General features: G+C 43.6%; 1 protein-coding gene across 1 annotated transcript in view; it reads right to left on the bottom strand.

The window, feature by feature from the left end:
• TNKS2 (tankyrase 2) overlaps positions 1–14,595 on the bottom strand; it is a gene marked incomplete at its 3' end in the record, with an annotated part of 115,074 nt that overhangs the window by 13,645 nt on the left and 86,834 nt on the right. The window contains exons 19-25 of the mRNA XM_082268894.1: positions 13,717–13,963; positions 13,020–13,102; positions 10,032–10,152; positions 2,445–2,539; positions 1,688–1,762; positions 1,473–1,578; positions 379–565 (exon numbers count right to left, since the gene is read on the bottom strand). Coding sequence (XP_082125020.1) covers positions 379–565; positions 1,473–1,578; positions 1,688–1,762; positions 2,445–2,539; positions 10,032–10,152; positions 13,020–13,102; positions 13,717–13,963 — 914 coding nt within the window. The remainder of the gene's footprint in view (positions 1–378; positions 566–1,472; positions 1,579–1,687; positions 1,763–2,444; positions 2,540–10,031; positions 10,153–13,019; positions 13,103–13,716; positions 13,964–14,595) is intronic.

Here is a 14,595-nt window from a genome sequence, read left to right as displayed (position 1 = left end):
ATACAAACACAGAGAAGCCAATTCATAACCCCCCCCCTAAGCCAGGTAAGGTAAAGAAATGGATGCTAGGCTCATAAAAACAGGTCCGGCGGTTTCACGTGGCAATATACAGATATCTACAGTTCATCTTTTTTTTATTGTCGATTAAGGGAAAGAGGAATTCGTCATGTGGGCTAAACTGCCACCTATAGAGTGCCACCCACAAGACCAAGCTAGACTTCTCTGTGCCTCAATGGATTTCAAAGAAAAGATTTTATGGTACATACAAAAACCTGTTAAAAAAAATAGGATGCCTAAATTAAAAATTCAGCACTTATTCCGATACAAGCCAATAAGATAATAGCCCAGCCAAAGTACATTCACAGCAAATGTACACACCTGTGACAAACGTAACACGATCGGTCTTTGTGCACCGGACAGCCCGTTCCACCTCCTATTCCATAGACATATTGGTTGCTTTTTGAAGAATTTTCAGCAAAGTATATACCAGCTCCAAACATCCCACCAATGTATGCATGCCTTTCATCGAACCCTTTGTGAATTATTGCATTTACAAATGGAGAACCTGTAAAAAATAAATAACCTTAGTACAGCGGCCAACACCACATTTTATTCAAATACCATAAGCTACCACCATCCGGTGTAAATGGGAACACCTGCCAAACAGTGCATGAAGCACCATCACTTCAAGAGTCCATATGGGAGAACTTCACTTCAACAGTGCATGACAAAAAAACTACTGAGTTATGAAATACTTACCTGCTTGTTGGAATGGGCTACCTCAAAATCAGCAAATGCGTGCCCTCAGCTGTGCTGATGAAGAAGTGTCACAGTAGCAGGCTTGCCTATGATGGCGCCTGCCTCAGCAAATAGGGTGTGGATGTATTCTTTTTTATGACAGAAGTCAGACTTTAGGTCTTTTTTTTTCATGGCAAGAAACTTGGAAAACTGCTTAGATAAGGGACATAAGCTCATGTCCTAAGTACTTGTAGCACTCAGTAAGACCAGACAACGATTACCTATATAAAACAGTTGTTCAAAAAGAGAAAATTACTCATCCCAAGCAACATAGGGTGCTCTACATGGTAATCGAGCTCTAACATGCTTGCTGAGCCAGCGGGAGCCAATGGCAGTCAGTCAAATCCTGTGATGGGGGAAGGGGCAGGGGGGGGGGGGGGGGGCTGGTCGAGCCACACGGTCTGTGTCCAAGGATGAAGCCAGGGTGGCTTGGGAGTGAGCCTGCAGGTGGTACCCTATAAGTAGCATCTTCCTATGGAGAACCACTGAGAAGAGGAGGAGCCAGGAGCGCTGGCAAGGGACCCAAGAAGAGGCTCGGGTCTGCTCTGTAAAAGCATAGCACAAATTTTGACTTTACAATCACTTTAATGTAATGTGCTCACTGCCCAAACAGAAGCAAAGCTATCTCCTTTAAATGTGTAATAGTTTCCTTCAACCCATGTGTTCAGGCTTACCATGAAATAGCATCCTTTCATTGGAATGATTATGATTTTCCTCTGTAACCTCTTTTCGCCGGTGTGTGTATCTCTCCCAAAGTTTCTTATTGCATACCTTTTGAATCTGAAGCAACATTGGAAAACATAGTACTAGGGTTAAGTGTGTTTTTGGAGTATATTTAAAAAAAAAAAATACCACGACAAGAAAAGCATCAATATTAGCAGCTACATACCTTTAATATATTGTATCTGTTAAAGACGCCACCAGCATGTCCGCCATCCCTGTGCTCTCTGACAGTACTTTGCATCTGAAAAAACATTAACCCAACTTAACATTACATTTCATGTAGGGTATCAACAGTACAGGACTTTAAAAAGGATGACTAGAGAAATAAAAAATGTGGAAGGCATCAATTTCAAGCAGACTAATGATCTGTTCATTTTCTAATCTGACAAGTTCACAGAGAAAAACTAGGATCAGGCAGGACTTTATGATTTAAACCAAAAAGTAATATATTTGTATGGTAAATGTTTCATTTTACCAAAGTGGTTGTAAACCTGAGACATGAAATATGATCAAAGCATATCCTTCTAGAGAGTGTACTTGTCTAAATCCAGAGCACTATAAGTAATTTCTGTCCGCAGCTTCATTCCCTTTTCTATCAGCATGAGTCAATTCGGACAAGTTTTCCTGACACCAAAAGAAAAAAGGTGACAGGGGAGGGATCTCCAGCTGACTGACTGTCCTAGCTCGGTTTCTGTGAAGGGGGGTGGTAGCCCTTCCCTTCCAATCAGCTCTCAGAGCTCTCCCTACTAATATAACTTCAGCTCTCCACCCCCTGTTTTTTACAGCTGAGAGATCCTGTGTAAATCCTGCCCTATGAATGAATACCCATGTATGGCCAGCTTTTGTTCATCTATATGGTAATATTTCTGGCCAGAAAAATTTTCTACCATCTAGGGGTATCTTAAGGCTAAAAATGCTTTTACCTCCTCTTCCACAGACAGGAATTCTTTGTCATCTGGAGCTAGGTCAATTAATATAGTTCCGCTGCCAGAGTTAAGCGTCAAGTAAGTATTCAAACCTAAAAATGAGGCACAGGGATCCACAAATGAAAAAAAAAAAAAAAAAGAAAAAAAAAAAAAAAAAAAAAAACACCATAGGTTTAGAATATTTTTTGAGCATACTACAATCAACAGATAACCTCAAGAAATTATCATTTCATTATTAGGATAATAAACACAATACCAATTTGATATGTATTAGGGCATTTTCATTTACAGCAGTTTAGATGCAAATCAGTAATCTGCCCCAAAAACCTGGAAGCTCTAGTGAACCTAGAATAGACAAATCTTTTGATGGGTCAGCTGTGTAATTCCTAAACATAAAGGTGTATAAAAAGAAATATCAACTGTGGACAGGGGAACATGCCTTTGAACACAGAAGGAATCCAATACATTTTGTCAGTAGGGATCAATTATGCGGTGCTAGTGCAAAGTTTATCCTGGAATGTTCTTATAGATTTTACATTTTAGCTTTGTATTGTTTTATAGAATCACATTTTGAACATGCACCAACTCCAGGCAAGCATTAAACCATGCAAACAGAAAGCCCCTCAGGAATGACTGCTAGAACAATTAGACGGTTCCAAGCTATTAAAGCCAGCGACTGTAAAGCAGGATGGAAGATCAGCCCTTGGGCCAACAGTTCTTCTCTGAGAGGGAGTGGCCAAGGGACATCAGCGACCAGCCGTACCAGGTCGACGTACCAAAACTGGCGAGGCCAGTCTGGGGCCACAAGGATGACCGGAATTCCTTCTGCATCGATCCTTCGCAGAAGTCTCGGCACAAATTTGAGAGGTGGAAGGGAGTACTGCCCCCAAGGAGCCACCAGTGCTTCCATGGCGTCGGCTAGAGGATCCCAACACCTTGCCACCTTGAATCTCTGCACTCTCCTGTTGAGACGAGAGGTCAACAGGTCCACCTCTGGAGTTCCAGATGAAGTGACCATTCTCCTTGGCCCAAGGCCTGTCGATTGAGGTAATCCGCGTGCCAATTATCCACCCCTGGAATATGCAAAGCAGAGAGCTGGAACGAAATGTTCCACCAACCTTAGAATGTCGGCTACTTGTGCCCCCTTGATGACTGACATACGCCACGGCCGTGGCATTGTCTAACTGAATCCGTACCGGACACTCCTAAAGACGAATGGGTCCAATGGGCCAGACAAAGTCTGATTGCCTGTAGTTCCAGTACATTGATCGGTAGCCTGGACTCCTGCAGAGTCCAAACCCCCTCAGCACAGTCCGTGCCCAAAACACATACCCACCCGTATAGGCTGGCATCCATGGTGATCACCGTCCAGTACAGAGGAAGGAAGGATTTTCCCTGTCAAAAGAGCCAGAGAGCGAAGCCACCAAATGAGGAACACTCTCGTACCCCGGCTCAACAGGATCAGATTGTCCAGAGACTGTGGATTCTTCTCCTACTTGGCAAGAAACTCCCCCTGCAGAGGTCTTGTATGGAACTGTACAAACAGAACTGCCTCAAAAAAAGGTAGACACCATCAGGCCCAGCGTGCAAGTCAGGAGAGTGGCCCGACTGCTGGACAACAGAAGTCGAATGGCATCCTGTAGCTTCTGGAGCTTGTCCAGTGGAAGAAACAACCTGGCTGAGGCCGAGTCCAGAGTCAGACCCAGATAGTCCAACTTGGTGGACAGAATCGGAGCAGACTTCTGAAAATTCAGAGCCCATCCAAACTTCAGAGCCCATCCAAAAACTCCTTCAGAGTCCGCACAGTGATGTGCAGGTTGCCCTGCAGAGCAGTTGGAGATTCTGCTCGTAGAAGATGATCGTCCAGGTACCTTAACACCGCAATCCCCCGCTGTTGCAACAATGCTAACACCGGGGCCAACACTTTTGTGAACACTCGAGGAGCTGAGGCAAGACCAAAGGATAACGCCACAAATTGATAATGCTCCTCACCCACGGCAAAGCAGAGAAAGCGCTGATGTACGACATATCAGAATATGGAGGTAAGCATGCTCGACATCAATAGAGGCCAGAAGATCCCCAATGAAGGGATCCCCCTACCGAACAGATGGGACTCCAAACATAACTTCTGTACACACACAGTGGTTCAGGTATTTGAGAACCAGGATTGAATGAACTTTGCTTTCCTTCCTGGGAACTGTAAACAGGTTTGAATAAAAACCCCAAAAACGTTCCGAGTTTGGAACCGGTACAATCACTCCTTGCAGTAGCAAATCTTGTAGCGCCCTGAAGAGACAATGCAAGCATCTGGGGACAAACGCAGGTTGGAAGGAAAAAACTTTACTGGAGGATAAGAACGAAAATTCGATCTTGTAGCCAGGACAGAATCAGCCCATGGACCCACTTGTCTTGAATCAGAGAGGTCCACGGGTCCGGAAAAAAAAAAAGGAAGACACCCCCCCCCACCCCAGATAGGGGTGAGGGCATCCCTTTAGGCAGAAGAGGACTTGTCCAAAGGTTTGGGAGGACCTGCTCGTGGGCTTACCAGGCCAGGGCCTCTTGGAACCTCCGGAGACGTCCCAAACGGATTTGGAGCCTTTTTCTTGAGAACCTGAGGGATGAAAAAAATGCTTATGAGCCGAGAAAGAAGGACCACGTGTGGGAGGAAAGTACTCTTCCCTCCCTTGACTCCCTTAATGATTTCATCCAGTTAAGACCCAAACAAGCGATTCCCACAAAAGGGAGATCTTCTAACGCCTCCTTTGAAGCTTGGTCCGCAGACCAGCATTTCAGCCATATCATGTGCCAAAGGACCACAGCTGTCACAGACAGCCTAGAAACTAAGGGAGCAGCATCACATCCACTCTATCCCCAGGACCCACTGGTCTGCCAGCACCATAAAGGCAGAGGGAAGTTGTTCCCCCTCCAGATTCTGGCACAAAAGCTTAGCCCACTCTGTCAAGGTCTGGGACGCCAAGGCAATAGTGAACACCGGCCTAAGGACTGAACTGGCCCATAGCGAACATGTGGCGGACCAAAGTCTCCGCCTTCCTGTCAAAAGGAGGGACTCCTCCACCAGAATCAGGGTAGATTTGTTCAGCCTGGAAAAAAGGAAATCCACCACAGGTGGGACCATCCACTTTTTTTTCTTAAACAGGGACTCTTCAAAGGGGTACCTTCTTGCGAAAAGCTTAGGAACCAGCACATTGCGTTTAGGGAAACCCCACCCAGTCGGGACAATTTTGTCAAAATAGGCAGGAAAAGGTAAAACCTTTCCTGCTCGAGGATTTTCGGGTACCGAAGGTTACCTGTGCCTCAGACGCAGCTGCAGCTTCCCATTTTTAAAGTGTCCCGCACTGATACAACCAGTGCATCCATCAGCACTTTTCCATGTGCGGCTGTAGTGAAGAGGAGTCATCCTTACTATCAGAGCACTCAGGGTGCATGGACAGAGACCCAGCAGGGTGACTTGTCTGCGCGGCGGCCAGATCAGACTCCGCATCCACCGCCCTCCTATGTCTCCACAGATTCTTTTTGCCGGTTCCGTTTTGTAGGACCAAATCAACCTTGGACACTGACTCCAGAGCCGTCGCCAGTGCAGACAGGGTGGACTGGGACCCAGAAGGGCCCACCGCCTCAGAGGGGATTAGGGGGTGAAATTTGCTCCAGGGTCTCCATGTTGACCAGGGAACCACATAAGCAATTTAGAAAAAAACACTGCTAGTGATACCCCCCCCACCCACCCACGCTAGCGGCACTCAGTGTTGCCAACCTACCAGATTTTATTTTACTGACACAAGACCAAATATTTACTGGCACTGCCAAGTTTTTACTGGCATTTCCAAAAGTTACAAAATGACAGTTTTAAATGCAAATTTCAGTATTTAGGCTACAAACAAGTACAATATGCAATTAGCGATGGGATTTAAAGTAGGTATTAAAGCAAAAAAAAAACTTTTATTTTTAACATATTTGATCTAATATATATATATTTGATCTAATATATATATATTTGATCTAATATATATATATATTTGATCTATATATATATATTTGATCTATATATATATATATATATATATATATATATATATATATATATATATATATATATATAGTAATTAGCTTAGGGACAGGACATTTGAATGGTCTCATCTGGCTCTGGTTCCAAGCCAAGCATCACAGCCATATTTTTTTACTGGCAACCTTTAAAAATACTGCCGGTAGGCAACACTGGTGGCACTACAAGTCAGAGCACAGCTGAATCGCTGCTATAGCAGAGAGAAGGACATTTCTTAGGCACCCACAATAACTCACCACCCCTGGTCAGCACAGAGCGCTGGATGCTGTACCCATGTGGCAATCGGAGAGAAAGAGAAAGTCCAGGAGTCAGCACTAGGAGGTCCACTGCCACAGTCACCACCCACAAGGCTCCAAAAACATGGGAGCTGCGCTAATCAATAGGAAACTACAAGAAAAATGTCCGGATACACCAGTGGCGTAGCATGGGTTGTCAGCACCCGGGGCAAGGCAAGTAATTTGCGCCCCCTAACCCGCGGGATTTTAGCACTCGAGTCTCTTCCACTAGATTAGTTAAAGAAACCCTTACCCCCTAAGCACATGTATTGTTTGTTATGAAAATACTGATGTAATTAAAGTAAAATGCATCTAAATACAAGTTTGAATGACCAGCCTGCCCCCTTTCAATGCAGAATGACCAGCGTGCCCCCTTTCAATGCAAAGTGACTTACCTGCAGCAGCGGCTTCTCCTCAGTTCCCCGCGTTTCCTCGAGTCCTCCCGCCTCCTCCTTTTGGCCAATCAGGAACGGGTCCTGATTGGCCAGGAGGAGGATCCATGTGACAATAGTGAATTTTCATTCGCTATTGTCACACAATGGGTGGGCTCGGGGCGCACTGCTCTGCGCCCCGGGTCCACCCTCTTTTGAAGCCTATTCGAGCCTCTGGCTCTAATCAGGTGATTAAAAAAAACCCACTCTGTGACAGCGCCAGGCTGCTGACTCACTCACTGCTAAACTGACTGAGCAGTGAGGAGAGGCGGCATAAGCAGGGCTTGATTTGCAATGCCACCCCACCCTACACCAATGGACAGGTGAGGCACAGTCCAGCCCCGCCCCGACATTTTCAGCCATAGGGTGGCCATGCTGGACATCTCCCAGCCTAAAGATGGAGGCAGCCACAGACAGTGTGTGAACTGTGTATGTCATAGTCAGACAAAGAGTGACACTGCGGATGCGCCCCCCCAGATGTTGCGCCCGGTGCGGCCCGCCCCCCCTGCACCCCCCACGCTACGCCACTGGGATACACAACTAGCCATCCACAGCAAAATGGCGGCTCCACGCGGCGCCCACACGGTTCCTGGGACCCACAGAGGACACCAAGGGACATCTTTACAGTAAAAAGGGGTCCTGGCAACAAATCCCAACAGGACACCATTTCCCTCCCCCAACAGACCGCAGGTTCGGCACCCCCCTCTCCCCCAGCCCTCATCACCCACTCGACACCCCCAAAATGCACCTGAACAGGTAAGGCTGCCCCCTGAGGGGGGAGCTAGGTGAGTAGAGGGTGGTGGTCCACAGGGGACCCCAACATATGGGGGATGCCGTGTGGGAAGGGGTCCGACTGTCCAGGGGAGGGGCCCACGTCCATCCCAAAAAGCCACCAGGGAATGGGGGGGGGGGGGGGGAAACAGCACTACTTACCATACCATAGAACCAGGTGTGCACCGCTCCAGGCAGACCACCTCTCCATCGGTATGGGGGTGCTGCGGGCCAGGATATTCAGTCTGTTGCCCAGTCAAGCAGTTCATTGTAGTTCTCACAGGAACAGATGGGAAAAAAATCAGTTTAAAAAAGAAAAAAAAAAATGCTAGGACCGAGATCCCAGCAAGGAACTAGGTCTGTACTCCTGACTAGGCAGGAAAAAACGGAATGCCTATAGCAAGAAGTGGGCGTATACCCCCTGTGACTGCCCCATAGGTGTGGTAAAGCATTTGCCTGCCTAGTGTCCTACCCTGTAGGGGGCAGCAGAACCCAATGGTCAAGAAGATTATGGAGCGGGGTCCTTCAATGCACAAAAGAAATTGAAATTTTTAATAAAAGTACTGCAATGCGTGAACATCAAACCACAAACATAATGCGCTTGGTTAAGTGGTTTGAATGGGCCCTAACAAGCTAATCTGCAGCACCAAGATGTGCCCTACTGCAAAGTCTTCTAAGAGTCCACATCTTAGCCTTGCATTAAGCTTCCTATTACCATGTGTTGTATTAAGGTAGCGCATTCTTTTTGAAATGGCTGCAAAAAAAATAAAAAAAAAAAATAAAAATAATAATAATAATAATAATAATATTGGCAAAAACAGACCGGCACCAATTTTTCTGGTAGAATGCACCACAAAAAACAATTACACGCCATGCATTCTCGGGTGCTGCAGTGCAGATGTGTTGCCTGCTTCTGTACTAGTGCTCGAAATGAATGCCACTGTTAAGACCAAAGTAAAAATCACTAATTTTACTGCGTGTTACTGTGTGCGTGCAATTGTGACCAGCTACAGCAAGAACAAAATATTTTTCTCCTGGTTTCTCTGATAAAGAATACTTTACTCAGCAACAGTGTTACAAGAGCCATACCATCATGGCATAAATGTAATGTCGAGTTAAGCTACCACAGTGACAGAATCATACCTTGGGGAAGGGGTTCTTCACTGTAAGGGCGGTGAGAATGTGGAACGCTCTTCCACAAATGGTGGTAGCTGCGGGGAGTATGGCTACTTTTAAAAGACTTTTGGATGTGCACCTCACAGATCATAGCATTCAGGGTTATGGGAAATGAGCAGGCCACTGACGCGCACACACACCTATACAGGTTGAATTGGATGGACTGATGTCTTTATTCAACCTCATCTACTATGTAACATATACCTGCTAGGGCGAGGACTGTGCTGATTTATCTACTTGCCTGATTTTATTTGCCTTGTGTGAGTAGTATTGTTTTTTCATAAACTGGTGAAGTTTTACACTAAGAGTTCCTGCCTTATCTCTATAATCCCCTGAGCTTCTTCTGCGGAATGTTCTGGGAGCCCTTATTCCGTGTCCTGAAGTGTGCCATCCATCCATACCATTAGGGATCTCTCCTAAAAAGTGCAGCCAGGCCTCCATATCGGAGGTCTTGTATGTTGGTAAGGAGTTTGAGTTGGGTGCGCACCTGGGTGTGGAGTGGCATACAAGTACTTAAGAAGATCGGGGCGATATACACATTTACTTCCAGAGCTTTCTTTCACTGTTCACTTTTTATTTGGATTGATTTTACACCGTGCGCTTTATCGAAATATCTTTGGACATTTTTTGATGCATTGATTTTCACATTTATTTATATGCAATATCCCTTGTATTATTAATGTATCAAGCACTTTAATAGCGCAACAAAATTATTTTGTTCATGTTTTTATCTGTGTGTGGGAGTTTAGTGAGTGCTGCTGTCACAATCTTCGTTGATCTTAATTGGTTTCATGTGATTGTTAGTTTTTGGACACTAAGCACAATCAATACTTCTTTTCATACTAATTACCTTGTTGGCCTGATACGAGCCGCTCTAAACCTTTGATAATTTTATGCCTGTGCCCATAAGCATTAATTCCAATCTCCTTGAACTCCTTGTGTCCCATCTCAATTAGAACATCTAGTGTGATCTATAAAACAGACAAACGTGAGCTTTTTAAACTTAATTCAAGCATTCCTGTGTTTATCATGCAAATGTGAATACATTAAAGCATATATTAAAAAAAAAACTACTAAAATATAAAAACAGCCGCTTTAAAATGAAATCTCCATGAGAACATGAAACCAGTACCAACATATTGGAGTGATTGGCTTATTTTGGGGGTAACTTATCCATCTATTTGTACAGATATAAAAAAAAAACCCTGCTACCAAGAACTTTACTGGTACCAGAGAGAGACAGCCACACAAAACTTAAAATATATAAAGTTTATTACAAATTTCTATAAAAAATGGTTTAAAAATCATGAAAAGATATTCTTAGATGTGAAGTAAGCCACATAAAATACACTAATGAATTGTCTTTGCTGTATGATCCAAGAGGTCGATGAGTCACAACTATCAGCTTTCTCAGGACCTGCTTAACTTGGCAGCAAAGAGAAACAACCTACTCAAAAGAAGAATACAACAATCAACATATATAAAACATATAGAGTCTACATAATGCAACTACAGTGCATCCAGAAAGTATTCACAGCGCTTCACTTTTTCCGCATTTGTGTTACGTTAGTCTTATTCCAAAATGGATTCAATTCATTATTTTTCTCCAAATTCTACAAATACCCCATAATGACAACGTGAAACTTGTTTGTGTGAAATCATTGAAAAATTATTAAAAAGAAAAAAAAAATCCCATGTATTCACAGCCTTTGCCATGACATTTAAAACTGAGCTCAGGTGTCTCCTGTTTCCACTGATCATGCTTGAGATGTTTCTACAACTTGGAGTCTACCTGTGGTTAATTCAGTTGGACACAATTTGGAAAGGCACACACCTGTCTATATAAGGTTCCACAGTTAACAGTGCATGTCAGAGCAAAAACAAAGCCATGAAGTCCAAGGAATTGTCTGTAGACCTCCGAGGCAGAGTTTTATCAAGGCACAGATCTGGGGAAGGGTACAGAAAAAGTTCTGCAGCATTGAAGGTCCCTATGAGCACAGTGGCCTCCATCCGTAAATGGAAGAAGTTGGGAATCACCACGATTCTTGCTAGAGCGGGTCACCCAGCCAAACTGAGCCATTTGGGGGGGAGGGGGCCATAGTCAGGGAGGTGATCAAGAACCCAATGGTCACTCTCGACAGAGCTCCAGCATTTCTCTGGGGAGAGGAAAACCTTCCAGAAGAACAACCATCTCTGTAGCACTCCACCAACCAGGCCTGTAGAGTGGCCAGACAGAAAGCCACTCTTCAGTAAAAAGGCACACAACGGCCCATCTGGGGTTTGACAAAAGGCACCTGAAGGACTCTCAGACCATCAGAAACAAAATTCTCTGGTCTGAAAATAGACTGAACTCTGTGGCCTGAATGACAAGTGTCATGTCTAGAGGAAACCAGGCACTGCTCATCACCTGGTCAATACCATCCCTACAGTGATGCATGGTGGTGGCAGCATCATGCTGTGGAGATGTTTCTGAACTGGGAGACTAGTCAGGATAGAGGGAAAGATGAATGCAGCAATGTACAGAGACATCCTTGATGAAAACCTGCTACAGAGCGCTCTGGACCTCAGAATGCGGGGGGGGGGGGGGGGGGGGGGTTCTTACAGGACGACTCTAAGCACACAGCCAAGGTAACAAAGGAATGACTAAAGGACAACTATGTGAATGTCCTTTAGTGGCCCAGCTAGAGCCCAGACTTGAACCCAATTGAACATCTCTAGAGAGATCTGAAAATGGCTGTGCACCAATGCTCTACATCCAACCTGATGGAGCTTGAGAAATCCTGCAAAGAAGAATGGGAGAAACAGCACAAAGAGGTGTGCCAAGCTTGGAGCATCATACTCAAAGACTTGAGGCTGTAATTGGAGCCAAAGTATTGAGCAAATGCTGTGAATACTTATGAACATGGGATTTTTTTCTTGTTTTTTAATTTTAATAAATTTGCAAAGTTTTCAAACAAACTTCTTTCATATTGTCATTATGAGGTATTGTTTGTAGAATTTTGAGAAAAATAATGAATTTAATCCATTTTGGAAAAAGGCTGCAACATAAAATGGGGGGGGGGGGGGTTGGGGGAGTGAAGCGCTGTGAATACTTTACGGATGCACTGTATAAGTTATTTATGTTAAGGTAATAATTTGTATTCTTCTTTTGAGTAGGCCATTTCTCTTTGCTGCGAAGTTAAGGAGGTCCTAAGGAAGCTGATAGTTGTGAAACCCACTGACCTCTTGGATCATATAGCAAAGACAACACGTTACAGTATACTTTATATGGCTTACTTTGAATATAATAACATTTCACAATTTTTTAAACATTTTTATAGAAATTGGTTATAAAAGGTTATATTTAAATACCATGAAACAAGGTCCCATTCCTCAAACCCCACATCACACTGCTCCTCACCTAAGCGTGGGGTCACAGAATGTATGAATGGTATAAATACAGGCGCAGAGGGACTCTCACAGCACCAAGTGCAGTGACCACACTTGTAGTCTATTGATTACTCTTCAGCCCATTAACAGTAGGTCTATAAATCTGTATGAGCCTGGGCTGGAATCTAAACAATGCAGGAGCATGTACTTTGCATCCGTTTAAAAGCAGGCTTCAATGTAAACATTTAGCAAATAAACATTGTGGTTGCAGTTACTACAATTTTCCAAAAAGGTAGGCATTGCATTTAACAACCAACTATCAAAAAGCAAATTCACCAAAACACAAAAATACTTGAAGTAAAACCAATTGTTTTGGACAAAACCTCCATACAAATTTAGAAAAGTATAAATGCTCAGACTATGCCAAGATAATAAAACTGTTTGAGACCTATAATATTAGATGACTTACCTGTTCTCTCTCAAAGATGTCAATCAAGTGTTCAAGTCCAAGGTTCCGCAAAAACTGATTAATGCTTAGGTCAACTCCTGGAACTTTGGAAGACAAATGGAGAAAGAAAAAAGAAATCATCAAATAAAGCTTCTCTTTCCAGCTTGCTCGATACAGCTGTGTATTATTTATATAATAATTGTACATTATACATATGCTGCTGTACCAGACAAAGTCAAAAACTTCCGATGCCCTCTGTCAGCTTTCTGAGAGCTGTCTGCAACTGTATCATTAAGAACAACAAGGTTTGTGAAGAGGTTACCTATTGATTAAAATGTATGACACTGGTGAATTCGATTAAGGACTTCTAGTCCTATTAAAGTCTCAGCCCTGCCCCTCCCCTTCACTGACAATTGGCTCAGTGGATGTGACTAACAGCAGGAGTCAACAAAGAGTAAGAGTCCCCAGAGAGCTGAGGCACTCATGCACATCGCTGGATTGTGACGGGGCTCAAGTATTTGGGGGGCCTGCTGCGCAGAGACGTTTTTTTTACCTTCATGCATAGAAGAGGGACTCTAAGAATGCTTGCAGGCCGCTGGCAGCTTTCAGTATGTTTAAAGAGGCAGTGTGCTTATGAATACTATTCAAAAGAATATTTATATAAAACTGAAATGTTGCTTAAAATGTTACACATTTAAAAAGGACAACAAAAGTTTACCTTCCTCCTTCTCCAAAGCTACAGTGCCCTCAGCTCCACCACTAGCTGTAGACTGCGATTCTGAAAAGCTGGTGGCCAGGTTATCCAAACTGCTGGCAGCAGAAAGTGTGGGTGGACTCGAGGGTACTGAAGATATGACGCCTACTGTTGATGTGGGCTGGGAAACGTTGATAAGCTGTGGCTTGTAAAATGCTGGTAAAGATGCAGGAGGCATAGCTGCTGCTAGAAGTGCTCGTACATCATCAGCCTGTTTAAAGAACAAAAAATACATTTAAAAAAATAGCCACAAATCCAAAGCCTGAAAATTTTTAAACCTTGTCAACAGCTATATCAATTACAACACACAAGTTATTGACAGATCCTGAAAGAGGTTTTATTTAATCCCAGGCCTTTAAACAAAGTAGCTGTAGAAGTGAACACAAAACTGGGACTCCCTGCAATCCTAGCATTAAAAGGCAATATGATATTGCTACACTATCCGGGCTGAACAGGTCACTGATCAAACTCAAAAATCACAAATCTAGAGAAACCTGCAGAACACACGTGATTATATATGACCAATTTAAATAACTAGTCACTTTACGAAACAAGCAACATAATTAAAGCTATTTTTCAGGTGCAGTATAAAAAGCAATTACCGCATCTAAAAGCAAACAGCAGATACATTTTTAAAATAGGTAAATTAGGCAAGTACACGAGAAAAAAAAAAAAATTATATAGGATCAGTTACATGATTATTCTATGAATGTTATTTGATTTTTGCTGTATACTAGTTTACTCTGGTTTATGGCCTTTGTATATATACCCTGACTATTCAGGTTTATCAGTTTAGCGCAGCTCTCCTTTACATATTTTATTTAAGTGACTCCCACTACAGCT

The sequence above is a fragment of the Pelophylax lessonae genome, assembly GCF_965119305.1.
Source record: "Pelophylax lessonae genome assembly, chromosome: 9".
Lineage (NCBI taxonomy): Eukaryota > Metazoa > Chordata > Amphibia > Anura > Ranidae > Pelophylax > Pelophylax lessonae.
This window is presented reverse-complemented; position numbering and strand designations above follow the sequence as displayed.